Genomic DNA, 15,070 nt, shown 5'->3' on the forward strand with positions numbered 1-15,070 from the left:
CAATGTGGGACCGACAGTCTACAGTAATGGGAAAGTCATGGGGAGGACAGGGTTTGGGTGGAAAAATAAGGAGCTCGTTTCTGGACATGTTAAGTTTGAATATGCAAGTAGCGATGCGAGACTGGAGAGAGGGAGAGATTAGGGCTGGAGATGTAGATATGGGTATCATCCACGTGGAGGTGGTGGTTGAAGCCATGGGAGTAAATGAGTTCTCCAAGGGGGTGGGTATAGATGGAGAATAGAAGGGGACCCAGAATTGAACCTTGAGGGACCCCCACAGCTAGCGGGTGGGAGGGAGAGGAGAGGTCCACGAAGGAGACTGAGAATGAACAGTCGGAGATAAGAGGGGAACCAGGAGAGGACAGAGTCAGTGAAGCCAAGGTGGGATAACGTTTCCAGGAGAAGAGGGTGGTCCACACTGTCACAGCAGCTGAGAGGTCAAGGAGGATTAGGGTGGAGTAGAGGCCTTTGGCGAGGAGATCATTGGTGACCTTTGAGAGAGCGGTTTCTGAGGCATGAAGGAAGCTAGATTGGAGGGAGTCTCGGAGAGAACTGGAGGAGCGGAATTTGAGACAGTGGGTGGAGACAACTCGCTCATGGAGTTTGGAGAGGAGTGGTAAGAGGGAGATGGGGCGATAACTGGAGGGAGCTGTGGGCTCAAGGGGTGGGTTTTTTTAGGCTAGGGGAGACATGGGCACATTTGGAAGCAGTGGAGAAGAAGTCATTGGAGAACGAGCAGTTGAAGATGGCTCTTTTGTTCTGCCCTTTGAGGAAACAGCCTTCTGGGGTCCCTCAGACCACATGAAAGCTTGGCACTAGATTCCCATGGTCCTGTTTTCGGAGTCAGGAAAGCCCGTCCCTACGCCCCACCCGACCCAAGACCTCCCCCACTTCTCCCCAATCTGACTGATGCACTTCCTTTCTTCCCACCAGATTAAACGTACCAACCTGAAGAAACCCAACTCGGAGCGAACGGGCCACAGCCTGCGAGTAAAGTTCAACCCATTGGCGCTGCTGCTGGACGCGTCTCTGGAAGGGGAGTTCGACCTGGTGCAAAGGATCATCTACGAGGTGAACATCTAACCTGTCCCGGGTGTCGTGTCGTGGTGTTTGTCTGTCTTTCTCTCTCTCTTTCCCTCTTTCCTCTCCGCCCGCCCCGTCCCATCCCCGGCAAGTTGAGGTTTGAAAATGTCTCCCCATTCGCTTAGGTGGAAGATCCCAGCAAGCCCAACGACGAAGGAATCACCCCCCTCCATAATGCGGTCTGTGCCGGCCACCATCACATCGTGAAGTTCCTGCTGGATTTTGGCGTCAACGTGAATGCCGCCGACAGCGATGGGTGGTAAGCACATTACCGGTTGACCCCTTTCAGGCCCTGCTGGGGATCATTTCTGCCCCAGGGAACAGGTTCAAACACAGGGCAATAGCGCATCTGCAGATTAGAAGGCTTGAAAAGTTTTTAACAAGCAGATAAGCTTTTCCTTTCTGGCCTGTCAGGGTCCTTTGGAGAGCTGGGCTTTAGAAGGAGTTTCCCTAGAATGTTACACCATGTCGTTTCTGGAATTGGAGAGAACAATGCAGGCTCTCGTACAGAGGAGCTCCATCTCCACCCCCCTCCCTGGGACCTCAGTTGCCCCAGGAAGGCATTTACGCCCTGCGTCTTCTTGGTTTCAGGACTCCTTTACACTGTGCAGCTTCGTGCAACAGTGTCCATCTCTGTAAGCAACTGGTGGAGTCGGGGGCGGCCATTTTTGCTTCAACCATCAGTGACATAGAAACGGCTGCAGACAAGTGTGAAGAGATGGAGGAGGGATACATCCAGTGCTCCCAGTTCTTGTACGGTAGGTACCGGGGGGGGGAACGGAGGGAGCGGGATGTGTCGCCCAGGGTCTCCCTTTCTTGGCTAGAGTAGTTGCTGACCCCGCCGAGCTAGAGATCTCGGGTCCGAGGAAGCCTCATCGTTACCGTACAGACTTCGGCGGGCAGCGAGGTCTGGTAGAAGGGGCAGCGGGTTGGGAATTAAGGGACCTGGGTTTCTGCCGCGGCCTGCTGTGGGACCTCAGGCAAGCCACAACCTCTCTGAGCCTCAGCTTCCTCATCTGGAAAGGGGGATCGGTAACACATACCTGCTTCTCATTGCCTCATACGGAGGTTTGTAAAGACAAAATGACGGCAGGTGTGAAAGAGCTTTGGGAAAATAAGGGTCTACAGCTACGAGGTGTGTTGTTAATTGGGCTTCTGGAGAATTCCTTTTCTTTAGTTTTTGGAAAGAAGCAGTGAGATGTCATGGTACCTGAGAGGGCATTAGGCAATGTTATTTACCAAGCACTGTGGGTATAATGCAGCAGCCCCTAGACATAGCTCAGCCTGATCAAGGAGAGGAGGAGCAGAATAAGCGGGGCAATTAGTATCATCATTATCGGGGGGGGGGGCTAATGAATGCAAAGCACTGAACCAAGTGTTTGGGAGAGTACAGCAGAAACAAGACAAGCAAATGAGGGAAACACACAAATGTTATTACAGATGGAAGAAGCAAGAGCAAGGATATAATAGTTAAGTGGGACAAAGAGAAGCAGTGAAACTTGGTGGATAGAGCATGGGCCTGGAAGTTGGCAGGATCTGGGTTCTACTTCCATATCCATCACATACCTTCTCTGTGACCGTGGGCAAGTCACACTTCTCTGGGCCTCATCTGTAAAAGACCGTGAGCCCCAAATGGGACAGACTTTGTTTCAACCTGTTTAGCGTTTATCTACCCCAGCACTTAGAACAATGCCTGGCCCATAGTAAGCGCTTAACAAATACCATAAAAAAAGTGCATCAGGAAAAATTAGGTGAATAAATAGAATAATGAGGGCTTTTGAGTGGATGTGGGCCAATTGAATGTAAGTGAAAGAGGCAAATTTTCTGAGGGCTTTGAGGACAGGAAGAGCGGTCATCCAACAAATTTGATGAGCAGGGGGAGTTCTGAGCTGGGGGGTCGGGAAAAAGATGGTTCAGGGGTTGGCAGTGAGCCAAGAGAAAGGTTTGGCTAGAAAGGGAGCTTGGGAGGAGCAAAGAATGTGAGCTGGAGAACAGTAGAAGAAAGCGAGTATGTAAGATAGACAGGGAGAGCTGGTGGAGGGCCATGAAGGCATTAGTAGGCGGTATCTGCTTGCTATGGAGTGAGAGAGGAGAGCAGCTGGTGGAGGGGATTGGGCCGAGCAGAGTTTCTAGATGATGATGAGGGCTGCAGCATGGAGTACAGGCTGGAATCAAGGAGATCAGTGGAGGCGAAGGATGCAATAGTCAAACAGTGATAAGACCCAAAGTAGTAGCTGGCTGGTTGCAGAGAAAGGGCTGGTTCTGAAAACTGTTGTATAGAAAAACAAGCAGGATTTATCAATCAACCAATTAATCAGTGGCATTTTGAACTCTTAGTGTGCAGAGCACTAACATAAGCACTTGGGAGAGTATCTGCTGTGTGTGACGTTGGGCAAGGCACTTCACTTTTCTGGGCCTCAGTTACCTCATCTGTAAAATGGAGATTAAGATCGTGAGCCCCATGTGGGAGATGGACTGCGTCCAGCTCGATTAGCTTGTATCTACCCCAGCGCTCAACAGATTCCATAAGAAAAAAGAGCTTTACAGTCCAGATTTACCAGTTGATTGACTGTGAGAGCCGAAAGAGGAGCCAAAGATGAAACCGAGATTTCAGGCTTCAGAGAAGGAGTAGCAAAATTAGGTGGAGAAATGGGTTTGAGAAAAGATGAGAAGTTTAGTTTTAGACATGTTGAGTTTGAAGTGTTGACAGGAGTGGGGCTATCTTGGAGGCAAGAGGAAATGTGTGATTGTAGAGTTAGGTGAGGGGTAGATTTGGGAGCCATTGGCATAGAGGGAGGAACTAAAGCCATGAAAGCAGATGAGCTCCTGGAGCAAGTGTGTGTAGAGCAAGAAGAGTAGGGGGCCCAGAACACCCGCAGTTAGGGAGTGAGAGGTGGAAGAGGATGCCAGCGAATGAGACTGAGGCGGCACGTGGAAAATCAGGAGTGTGACTTTGTTGGTGAAACCAGTCTAAAAGTGTGGCAGAGGATGGCCAGTGGTCCATACTATCAGAGGATGGCCAGTGGTCCATACTATCAGAGTTGGCTCAAAGTTATGAAGGATTAGAGTAGGGTAAAGCCCAGTGGGTTTAGTTTTGAGGGGGTCATTGGTGACCTCGGAGAGTGCTGTCTCAGTGGAACAAAGGGGCAGAAAGTCTGATTGTAGCCAGTCGGGAAGAGCGTTGGGGGAGAGGAACAAGAGGTAGCGAGGGAATACAATCCACTCAAGGAGTCTGGATGGCAATGGGATGGGGAGATGGGGTAAAAGCAGGAGAGGGTGAGAGGAGCCAGAGAAGGGGTAGTGTGTGTGAAAGTCGAGAGACGGGTGCTGTTGGAGAGTGAGAGCTGGGGAGAGGGGATAGATTTAGAGAGCAGGCAGGAGACGGTTTGAGAAACAGAAATAGGGAGTAGAGTGGTGAGGTGATGGGCAATCCGGAAACGTTCACACTTCTGATTTCTCGTTTCCCACTGCCTTAGTTGGTGAGGTCAGCCAGAGTTAGGGTGGGAGGCTGGGGAAGGCACTGAGGAATAACGTCGTGGGTGCTTGTGGGAGAAGGAGGGAGAATCGAAGACAGAGAAGTAGAAGAGTTGGCGAGCAGAAGGGACAGCTGACTTACAGCGGAGCGGAGGGAATGCAAAGCAGCAGAAGTGAGCCCCGGTCGGTGCCTGGATTTCCATCAGCTATATGCCGCTGCTCATGTTCAGGAGTGGGGGAAGCAGACTGCAGGGAGCTGATCCAGGGATGGGAACTGGTGGTGAGAGCGGCCGAGGGACCCTGGCGAAGAAGGAACTGTGCTGAGGGTGAACTTTAGCATCAGGTAATGGTATTCATTCATTCATTCATTCGTATTTATTGAGCGCTTAATGTGTGCAGAGCACTGTACTAAGCACTTGGGAAGTACGAATCGGCAACATATAGACGGTCCCTACCCAACAGTAGGGTCACAGTCTTGAAGGGGGAGACAGACAACAAAACAAAACAAGTAGGTGTGAATACCATCAGAATAAATAGAATTATAGCTTGGTAGGGCAAGCAGGGAATCCCCAAGGGGTGGGGTGAGGCGGAGCCAGTCCAGAATCTGAAATCAGAGTTGGGATGAGGTGTGAGGCTAAGGAATTCAAGACGAGGGAGAGCGGGGTTGGGAATAGTAGAGATCCGGAACCTTCCGGGGCGATGCAAAGTCCAGCGGGTGTCCAGACCGACGTGGCTGAAGAAGGCGGCCGAATTGAGAAGTGTAGGGAAGTAGGCGGCTCAGGGAGTCGGATCAAGATGGAGGCTGAAGCCCCCCACTAAGGATCAGAGGAGAGGGAGAATAGGAAGGAGAGAAGGTGACAGAAGTCATCAAAACTGCAGAGGTGGGACCAGCACAGCACTGTATGGCAGGCACTAATAGTTGCAGTGGAGGTAGAGGTGAGCAATGGAGGGGGTGAGAGGACGATGCTGAGTAGTCATCCAGAGAGGAGAGCACAGTGGGAGAGAATCAGGAGGAAAAGCCCGAGGGTGATTATGCTTCCTCTCTGGGCTCTGTGCAGCGGGTAGGACAAAGCAGCTCAGGGTGCGCCTTGTTTTACACCACCATCTGACTGCCCAAGAGTTACGGCCAGTTTCAGAGACAGGAACCCTTGGAGAAAGAGGCATGAGGAAGTTTGCGCATTGTGAGCAGGGAATGTCTGTTTATTGTTGAATTGTACTTTCCCAAGAGCTTAGTTTCAGTACTCTGCACACAATAAGTGTGCAGTAAATATGACTGAATGGACGAGTGAAATAAGGTGGTCGAGCCACAGGATTGTTTCATACCCCCAAACCTGAGAGACTCCTCACGAGGGTTAGATGGCGTGGGGGAAACAGACCGGGATTTGCCCCGTTGGAGCAGGTGAGGGGGGTAGTTGGGCAAAGCGGTCTGGGCGGTGGAAGCATGGCCGACCCCCAGCCTGTGACTCATTCTTTCACCAAGTTAGGCCTCCATCCCTCACGGAGACAGTGGCGGTTCCAGATCCCCCGGAAACCTGACCGGGAGCCAGGAAGGAGTTGCCGGGCCCCGGGGCTGCAGGCGCCGAGACTGATGTTTCCTTTGCCATCAGGTGTCCAGGAGAAGCTGGGGGTGATGAACAAAGGATTGGTGTATGCCTTGTGGGATTACGAAGCCCAGAACCAAGATGAGCTGTCATTCCACGAAGGCGACGCCATCACCATCCTGCGACGCAAAGATGACAACGAAACCGAGTGGTGGTGGGCACGCCTTGGAGAGAAAGAAGGCTACGTGCCCAAGAATCTCCTGGGGGTAAGTGGCTTGGGTCTGGCCCGCTGATGGAGAAGCAGCCGGGCCTAGGGGGTAGAGCACAAGCCTAGGAGTCACAAGGTCATGGGTTCTAATTCCGGCTCCCCCACGTGTCTGCTTTGTGACCTTGGGTAAGTCGTCTCACTTCAGTTCCCTCATCTGTAAAACGGGGATTGAGACCGTGAGCCCCGTGGGGGGACAGGGACTGTGTCCAACCCCAATTTTTGCTTGTAGCCAACCCAGCACTTAGTAAAATGCCTGGCACATAGTAAGCACTTAACAAGTAGTACAATTATCATCGTTATTATGGAGCTGCCAAGGTTTATGGGGCTGAGACTGGGCGTGGCGCCCTTGAAGCCCACAGCAGGAGGTTGGCGCTAGGAGTCTCCCAGTGGGTGGAATGGGCCTCAGCCTTTAGCTGAACCCAAACCAGATCCACAAGAAACTAGCTGAAGCACGGGGCTTTCCTTCTTTGTGGGCCTTTGGTACCAGAGGTCTGTCTCCTTGCAAGAATCTATGGAGAGCAGGGCCAGGAGTAGGGCAGACCTCTGGACTCAATGCCCAAGCAGTGAAGTTAAAGGAGGGAGGGCACCAGTGTCCTTGGCCCCTGTGGGCTCAGTCTCAAGGGCATCCCTAGCTCTAATAATAATAACCGTGGTATAAGTGCCTACTGTGTCCCAGGCACTATAGGAAGTGCTTGGGTGGGTACAAGCACATCAGTTTGGACACAGTCCCTGTCTCACGTGGGGCTCACAGTCTTAATTCCCATTTTGCAGATTAGGTAACAGGCACAGAGAAGCAAAGTGACTTGCCCGAGGTCACCCAGCAGACATGTTTGCTGAGCCGGAATTAGAACCCAGGTCTTTCTGACTCCCAGCCTCACTAGACCACACTGCTTCTCTGATTTTGGGACATTTTGGCATAGGTCCCAACAGGAAGGGGAGTGTGTCAGCTCTCCCTCCGGAGCAGGTTCCAAAGCTGTCAGCGAGTTTAGGTGGTGCAGTATTTGTCGATTTACTGTGAGAGCCTAGGGTTGGGCAAGGGGCAGGAGGGAACAGGGCAGGTCGGGGAAAAGGAGGGGATGGGGCTCAAGGTGTGTCTCCTCCTAGGAAGCAGAAGCCCTGGAAACCCAAGGCCAAAGAACTAAGTCCAAGAAAAACCCTAAATGAGACACCTTTGTCCGGTTCATGACTCCAGGACTGGATCATTGGGCAGTGGCTATTTAATAATAATAATTATGGTATCTGTTAAGCACTAACTGTGCGCCAGGTACTATACTAAACGCTGGGGTGAATACAAGCAAGTTGGGTGGGGCTCACCGTCTCAATCCCCATTTTACAGATGAGGCCCAGAGAAGTGAAGTGACTTGCCCGAGGTCACACAGCAGACAAGTGGCAGAGTGGAGATTCGAACCCCTGACCTTCTGACTCCTGGGTTCGGGCTCTATCAATTACACCATGCTGCTTCTATTTTCTCAGCCTCCTCGGGCCAGTTAGGGGCTAGGGCATTCCCAGAAGGGGAGGCATCAGCACTCGATGCCCCTAGGTTGCCACTGCCCAGGTTCCCACTGTTGCGTAGGGACTGTCTCTATATGCTGCCAACTTGTACTTCCCAAGCGCTTAGTACAGTGCTCTGCACACAGTAAGCGCTCAATAAATAAGATTGATTTTAGGTGGGCAGCAATAAAACAATGCTGCATCTCTCCTGGAGGGTTCTAAGAAGAGGAGATCTGTCTGTAAAAGGTCTCTTCGGGGAAAGCAGGGCAGGTACGCTTCAAGTCATAGATGGAGCCTCTTGGGATAAGCAAGCATTTCCAGATGCGCCCTTGGCTCCTGGAAGACCAGGAGAGGGTTGGCCAGCCTATGCCATCACCTCAGGAAACCCACTTACCTCTTCAGGATCAAAAAGCGAGTGGAGCCCCATGTTCTTTACTGTAGAGGATCAGAGGCCCCAAAATAATGGGCTGCCCCGGTGTGTCCGATGGGTTGGGAAGAGGTCACTAAAACCAGGCCCAGCCCCGCTTTGAGGATGTTAAAACTGTTCCTTTCAATTCAGTGGTGGTTCTAACTCATCCTGTCGCTTTGCAGTTGTACCCAAGGATCAAACCCAGGCAGCGAACCCTTGCTTGACTTCGGCACGGAGCAGTGCAATACCTTGCCCATTACTGGAAGCTTCCACAGCTACTGAAGATGTTTATTCTAGCCCATTTCACCAGGCGAACTGAAACAGTAAAAAAATTTTTTAAACAAACAAACGGTGCTCGCGTCAGCAGGCAGCGGGCAGAATGTGAAAAAGCCGCGGCTTGTGAGTGAGGCCCTTTCTCGGATTTGCCAGTAACCACGAGAGGTACTTACCGATCCAAGAACACTGTATCTGCCAATTACTGTAAGTCCCAAATCGATGCCTCTAACCCAGCCCCCAACCCCCGTGTCTATGGCAGGCATCTTTTGCTATTCACCACTCCCCCCGTCACCCCTTCGCCAACTGCTGTATGTCAAAGAACCCCGCTCCGGCTCTGTATTTACCAAAGGATTCCCTGTGTGGAAGCTTCTCGTGTTCAACGTTATTACAAAGCGCAGAGGTGCTGTCTGTTCTTTTTAGTCTCCCCAGTGACTGCCCTGAGGTGCCAAGACTTGGGCTAGTCGATTTGAGCACTCGAGGGCTGGTAAGGGAGCGGGGGCCGGCCGAGGGATGGTTGGAGGCCTGTCGGCGGCAAGGTATTAAAAGTGAAAGCAAGCGCGGAACTTGCTTGGAAAGCCTAGAACGAGTTAGTTCCAGCCTCCCCCCAACTCACCCTATCTCACTCAACTTCGACAGACGTACACTTGACGATTTTCACCCCGCTGCAGTCTGCGTTGGTTTTACACTGGCGGAAGAGTCAGGAACACTGGAGTCAGCCGAGGTTTAAGCATGTCTGGACGTAAGCAAGTGCAATAGTCGAGGAAGGCGAGAGGAGCGCGGGTCGGGTGGCGACAGCCTGATCACAGGAACGGTGGAGAAAGCGTTCCTTTTAGCGGGAGCGACGAGAGGGAAAAATCAAGAGGGTTCTAGGTGAGGGAGGGAAGGATCGTGAATGGGGCAGGAGGAAAGTTGCTGTGGCTCCTGAAGCCCTATGCGTAATGTCAGGGCCAGTTAGTTTATGCAATAACCTTTTCCACTACATTGTAGTTAAGAGCAAAAAAAAAAAAAAAAAAGAAAGAAAAAAAGCACTTCGCTGGAGTTTGTATGTATATGCTTTTCTATACCAAAAGTATTTTTGAATCCCCCCCCCCCGATTATCAGCTGTAGCCCTCTGTTGGAAAAGTTCGTTTCTCATTCGAGTGTAGGCCGGTATAAGTCTTGTGTATAATTTATATATATATATATATATACATATATATAATATAAAAGAAAAAAATCTCCATTTATGCCACGTTGTAACTGACCACATTTTAGCATTAACTGTATATATTGTGGTGACGGAAAGTGAAAGGGTATTGTTAAACACCTGCTACATGAATGTGATAGAACTATTTCTAAGAGCCCCCCCCCCCCCCCGAATACTGCTAATTGAGAAAATATGTAAATGTGCACAATAAACTACTGTTACCGCATGACCGCGTCTTGCCGCTTGGATGCGTTCACGCAGGAAACCCTGCATCTGAGTGGAAGCGGAGGGACGGCAGAGGCACGCGGCTGCAAGCTCCTGGCCTCCGCACGGAGGGAAAACGTGGCTCGATCCGGGTAGAGACCATTTTTCCATCCCAGCTTGTCCGAAGGGCCGGTTGGTGAGGGTGCTCCTTCAGCCTCGTGGACAAGGTGGTGCTCCGAGAACCTCTCCCTCTCCCCCCCGGCCTCCGAGCGAAGCACCAGCGGGGTCTAGATTATTTTTCAAAATAGAGTTTTTAATCACAAGCTTTTTAGACACATCGACTGCTACGCAACCATTTGCGCCAGGTGAGATACAAGTGAAAAAATAGAAAACCTGGAAAACGCCGGTCACCGGAGTATCAAAAACGTCCCTCGCCCAGGCCGTGGTCTGGTGAGAGAGGGCAGTCTACAAAACAGTCTAAGGCTGGGGGGCCCGGAAAACACAGGCGTCCTGGATGCGAGTTCACCCACCCCGCTCCCCGAGGCTCCCGCTTCAGAAGAGGAATGCACGGCCTTAGAAGTGAGGTGCCGGCCCCGTGGACCGAGCCCGCCGAGTTACCCACCAGAGGCGGACCCATGTTAACAAAGAAACCGACAGTAGTGTGGATGGAGTTCTCTCTACCCCAGCCAGAGGAAGTACCGACAGGATAAGACAGCTTTCCGAGTGCAGCTAGGTCGAAAGCGTTAATAAACTGTAGCCGTATTGCACTAGATAAGTCAACGCGTGGGTTGCCCCCAGCGCAGGGCCCTGCGCCCACAGCGGTTGTTGCCCGGAGCCCCCGACGCCCCCGGGCGCAGCGGCCGTCTCCGCCGGACGCTCCAGCCTCCGGTCGCCTGGTGCTGTTACTGGTCCCGCGATTCGTAGAGGAGTTTGGCCGCCTGGGGGATGGAGACAGAGAGGGAGAGGGGGGAAGAGCCGCTGGAGCCAAAGAGAGGGCGAGCAACCGCAAGTTTCCGCCTCTTCCCTGACTCGACTTCTCCCTCGTGCCACCACGGTCTTCCCCCATCGCGGCTCCCACGTGGAAGGGAGCGCGGCTGAGCTGTAGTACCCACCCTACTCTCCTGCCGCGTGAGCTACTACTTGGAAGTAACAGCAGCCAGTGGCATCAAGCGAACAGTCGCGGAAAAGCCAAAGTCCACCTTTTTCCTCTCCCTTCTCTGCGAGGCCCCACATCCACGCCGCGTCTGAGTCAGGGCCAGCGTTTCTGAATAACGCTTTGTTTTACAGATCCCGGGGCAGCTCTAGCCCAGGAACGGGTGAGGGCTGGGCCCTCGCCCCTGGAAGCCAACGGACCAGGGGCGCCGGACAGCAGATTCTGCCCGATCCTGTCGGACACTGATCCCTGCTTGGGAAAGAAGGCTGAAACCTCACATCCAGGCGGAGATTTGCCCTTACAGCTAGAGGTGGGGGGTGTTAATTGGTATTCCTTAAGTGCTACGTGTCAGGCACTACTAAGTGCTGAGGTAGATGCAAACTAACTGGATGGGACACGGTCCGTGTCCCAGATCCCCATTTTACAGATAACTGAGCCACAGAGAAGTGACTTGCCCAAGGTCACCCAGCAGACAAGTGCTGGAGCCAGGATTAGAACCCAAGTCCTTCCACCTGAGAAGAGTGGACTCTATCCATTGGGCCACGCTGCTTTTCTCGCATCACAAAAAGGCAGTTAGCTGGGGCGTATCAGAGCAGAGAGTAGCTACTGCTCCCTGCCTCTGCCGTCACTCAATCCTGTTTATTGAGCGCTTACTGGGTGCAGAGCACTGTAGTATGCGCTTGGGAGAGCACGATATCACAGACACATCCCCTGCCCATGACGAGCTTACGGCTTAGAGGACGTGGACATTGGACGCGGTTCACCTGAAGTAGCATCATGTATGAAAGCATCACTGGGGTTCCCTGCTAGTTTGCTCTTCGTGCTTAGGTAGGGAAGCAGTGTGGCTCAGTGGAAAGAGCACGGGCTTGGGAGTCAAAGGTCATGGGTTCGAATCCCTGCTCCGCCACTTAGCTGTGTGACTTTAGGCAAGCCACTTAACTTCTCTGGGCCTCAGTTACCTCAACTGTAAAATGGGGATTAAGACTGTGGGCCCTGTGTGGAACAATCTGATCACCTTGTATCCCCCCACTGCTTAGAACAGTGCTTGGCACATAGTAAGCGCTTAAATACCACCATTATTATATTATTATTATTATTATCAGTTTCGGTCCTTGCCGATGGGTAGGTTTGGGGTGGCCTTCCCCTGTGCAGGAGCCCAGTGCACATCAGCAATCAGTCACCCGTCTCCAACCCGGGGCTTTGAGCCCATGCCTGGCCTTCCTTATGTCTGACATTCCCCTCACCTGTAAAATGGGGATTCGGGATTCAATACCAGTTCTCCTTCCCACTCCATCTCTGAGCCCCATATGGGAAAGGGGCCGTGTCCCACCTGATGATCTCATATCTATCCCAGCGCTCAGTTCCATGTAGGGCACATAGTGTTTAAATTACCGCAATCATCAGCATCATCATTATTCAGGGAAAGGGGACCCCCTGAGCCGTGGAGGCTCTACACTGCCGCTTGTCTGTCGGCTCCTGGGAAGCATTAATAAATGTGGTAATTTGTTAAGTGCTTACTATGCGCCAAGCACTGGACTGAGCGCTGGGATGGATACGGGCAAATCGGGTTGGACACATTCCCTTCCTTCATGGGGCTCACAGTCACCATTTTCCAGAAGAGGTGAGGCACAGGGAAGCGAAGCAAAACGACTCGCCCAGCACCACGCAGCAGACAAGTGGCGGAGCCGGCATTAGAACCCACGACCCAAGTTTATAAGGGAACTTCAGCTGGCATTTGGATTAGCTCCCTTTTTTCACCTTCTCCCTCAATCCCACAACAACACTTACGCACATATCCACAATTTACTTATATCAATGTCTCTCCCCCGCTAGACTCTTAAGCTCACTGTGGGCGGGCAACATATCTACCGACTCCGTGGTATTGGACTCTCCCAAATGCTTAGAACAGCGCTCTGCACCCAGTAAGTGCTCGATAAATACGATGGATTGATCGACTGACTCAGGAAACCCTTGGGGCTCTCCCCCAGCTCCCCGTTCCTCAGGGTTTCCAATCCAGTCTTTTTCTGACACCGCGCACAAACACACGAACACCCACGCAATCAGTAGCTACCGCAAATGTGGGGTCGGGCTGGCCACACCGCTCCGGACACGGCACGGCCGTCGTTCCGGGAAACGGCAGTGGAGGCTGCCAGGCTTCCCGTGACTTCCCGCAGCCCAATCTCCCCCAAGGCCAGGCCGGTGCTCTCCGGGGGTCTGGAGGGCGGCCGCCCCGTCCACCCTCCGCGACCTACCTACCTTGTACATGGCTGCGAGCCACGTCGCCGACAGCTTCTTGGTGGAATTGGAATCGTCGTGGGGCGTGAACTTGGCTTGGGTCACCCCCTCGGCCCCTGGCACCTTGTACTGGAGGAGCATCCCGCTGGCTCGGCTGTTGCCTCCTGGGAGAGCGAAGGCAACGTGAGGCAAGGGGCACGGAGCTGAGCCGCTGGTACTGCACTAAGCGCTTGGGAGAGTACCACAGACTCCCTGTCCACAACGGGCTCACGCAAGTGGGATCAAAAGGCTCCGGCTCAGCCGGCTCCCGTCGCCCCAAAGGCTCCCGGGGAGGTCCAGCCTGCCCGCTTGTGGAAAAGGGCCCCGGGTGCCGGTGCCCACTTTTCCCTGAGAGTTTGGGGGGCAAAGGCAACAAGAGAGAAGAGACAGAGCAGGGCAGAGAGAGGTGGGCTGGCAGAATGCAAAGAGCCCTTGGCTCCAGTGGGTAAACAGAGCCCTGGACCCCCACCATGGCGGGGCTGGAGGACGCAGGAGAGGAGGAGAGTGCCCAGTCGCAAGGTCGGTGCCAACGCTTTACCCCTTGGCCAAATGCACAGCTATTTCTGAGACTAGCCCGCCGCCTCAGCAGGGTTTAGGGGCAGGGAAAAGCCCGACCCGCCAGGAGACAACAGGCTGCCCGCACCTCTGGGAATCTGGACTTCAGTGAGCCGGCCCCAAGTAAGGAGTCCTGGCCTGAGGGATCCTGTGGCCCAGTGAGGTGCTAAGCTGGCCACATTTCCCCCACTAATAATAATAATAATGGCATTTGTTAAGCGCTTACTATGTGCAAAGCACTGCTCTAAGCGCTGGGGGGGAGACAAGGTGATCAGGTTGTCCCACGCGGGGCTCACAGTCTTAATCCCCATTTTACAGATGAGGGAACTGAGGCTCAGAGAAGTGACGTGACTTGCCCAAGGTCACACAGCTGACAAGTGGCGGAGCCGGGATTCGAACCCATGACCTCTGGCTCCCGAGCCCGGGCTCTTCCCACTGAGCCACGCTGCTTCTCTGGTCCCTAAACTTGGTAAGCTGAGCAGCGGGGACAGGTGGAGGGAGAGGGCAATGTGCGTCTCTTACAGGCTAGCCCCAGGCACACACGCGGCCACCACAAGGTCACAGAGACGCCCAGAGGGCGAGTTCTCTAACCTTCTCGGTGGCCCAGCTCGGGGGAGAAGTTTGGAATAAGACTCAGGGCCCAAGTGACCTTGCCCTTCCTTCCTCCCTTCCTTGTTCCCTCTCTCCATATTTATTACTCTATTTATTTATTTATTTATTTTACTTGTACATTTCTATCCTACTTATTTTATTTTGTTGGTATGTTTGGTTCTGTTCTCTGTCTCCCCCTTTTAGACTGTGAGCCCACTGTTGGGTAGGGACTGTCTCTATGTGATGCCAATTTGTACTTCCCAAAAGCTTAGTACAGTGCTCTGCACATAGTAAGCACTCAATAAATACGATTGATTGATTGATTGATTCCCGCCCTTCCTTCCTCCCTTCCTTGTTCCCTCTCTCTCCGCTTCCCTCCTTCCTTCCTCTGGCACCAGCCCTGCCCTAAACAACTCGCCCAGTGCTACGTGGGCTAGTGGCGGAGCTGGGCGTGGAAGCCAGGGGCACCCCACAGTGGATAATTCACTTCTCTTTACCACCTGCCAATTTTTTCTTAAACTTATCTTTGACTAAAGCCGAGCCAGCGTGACCCAGTGGATAGAGC

At 52.8% G+C, this 15,070-nt stretch overlaps 2 protein-coding genes across 8 annotated transcripts in view; one reads left to right on the forward strand and one right to left on the reverse strand.

Moving 5' to 3' along the window:
* Positions 1 to 9,954, forward strand: part of PPP1R13B (protein phosphatase 1 regulatory subunit 13B) — a 99,105-nt gene extending 89,151 nt beyond the window's left edge. For all 6 annotated transcript variants that reach the window (XM_038751222.1, XM_038751231.1, XM_038751194.1 and 3 more), the window contains 5 exons: positions 934 to 1,071; positions 1,209 to 1,342; positions 1,675 to 1,841; positions 6,165 to 6,364; positions 8,449 to 9,954. In XM_038751222.1, the coding sequence (XP_038607150.1) occupies positions 934 to 1,071; positions 1,209 to 1,342; positions 1,675 to 1,841; positions 6,165 to 6,364; positions 8,449 to 8,490 (681 nt within the window). In that variant the 3' untranslated portion in view covers positions 8,491 to 9,954. The remainder of the gene's footprint in view (positions 1 to 933; positions 1,072 to 1,208; positions 1,343 to 1,674; positions 1,842 to 6,164; positions 6,365 to 8,448) is intronic.
* A 274-nt stretch (positions 9,955 to 10,228) lies between these two features.
* The window catches only part of ZFYVE21 (zinc finger FYVE-type containing 21), a 60,721-nt gene continuing 55,879 nt past the window's right edge, over positions 10,229 to 15,070 (reverse strand). For both annotated transcript variants that reach the window (XM_038751265.1, XM_038751256.1), the window contains 2 exons: positions 13,342 to 13,484; positions 10,229 to 10,870 (listed from right to left, as the gene is read on the reverse strand). In XM_038751265.1, coding sequence (XP_038607193.1) covers positions 10,835 to 10,870; positions 13,342 to 13,484 — 179 coding nt within the window. In that variant the 3' untranslated portion in view covers positions 10,229 to 10,834. The remainder of the gene's footprint in view (positions 10,871 to 13,341; positions 13,485 to 15,070) is intronic.

Source organism: Tachyglossus aculeatus, chromosome 1 (assembly GCF_015852505.1).
Source record: "Tachyglossus aculeatus isolate mTacAcu1 chromosome 1, mTacAcu1.pri, whole genome shotgun sequence".
Classification (NCBI taxonomy): Eukaryota; Metazoa; Chordata; class Mammalia; order Monotremata; family Tachyglossidae; genus Tachyglossus; species Tachyglossus aculeatus.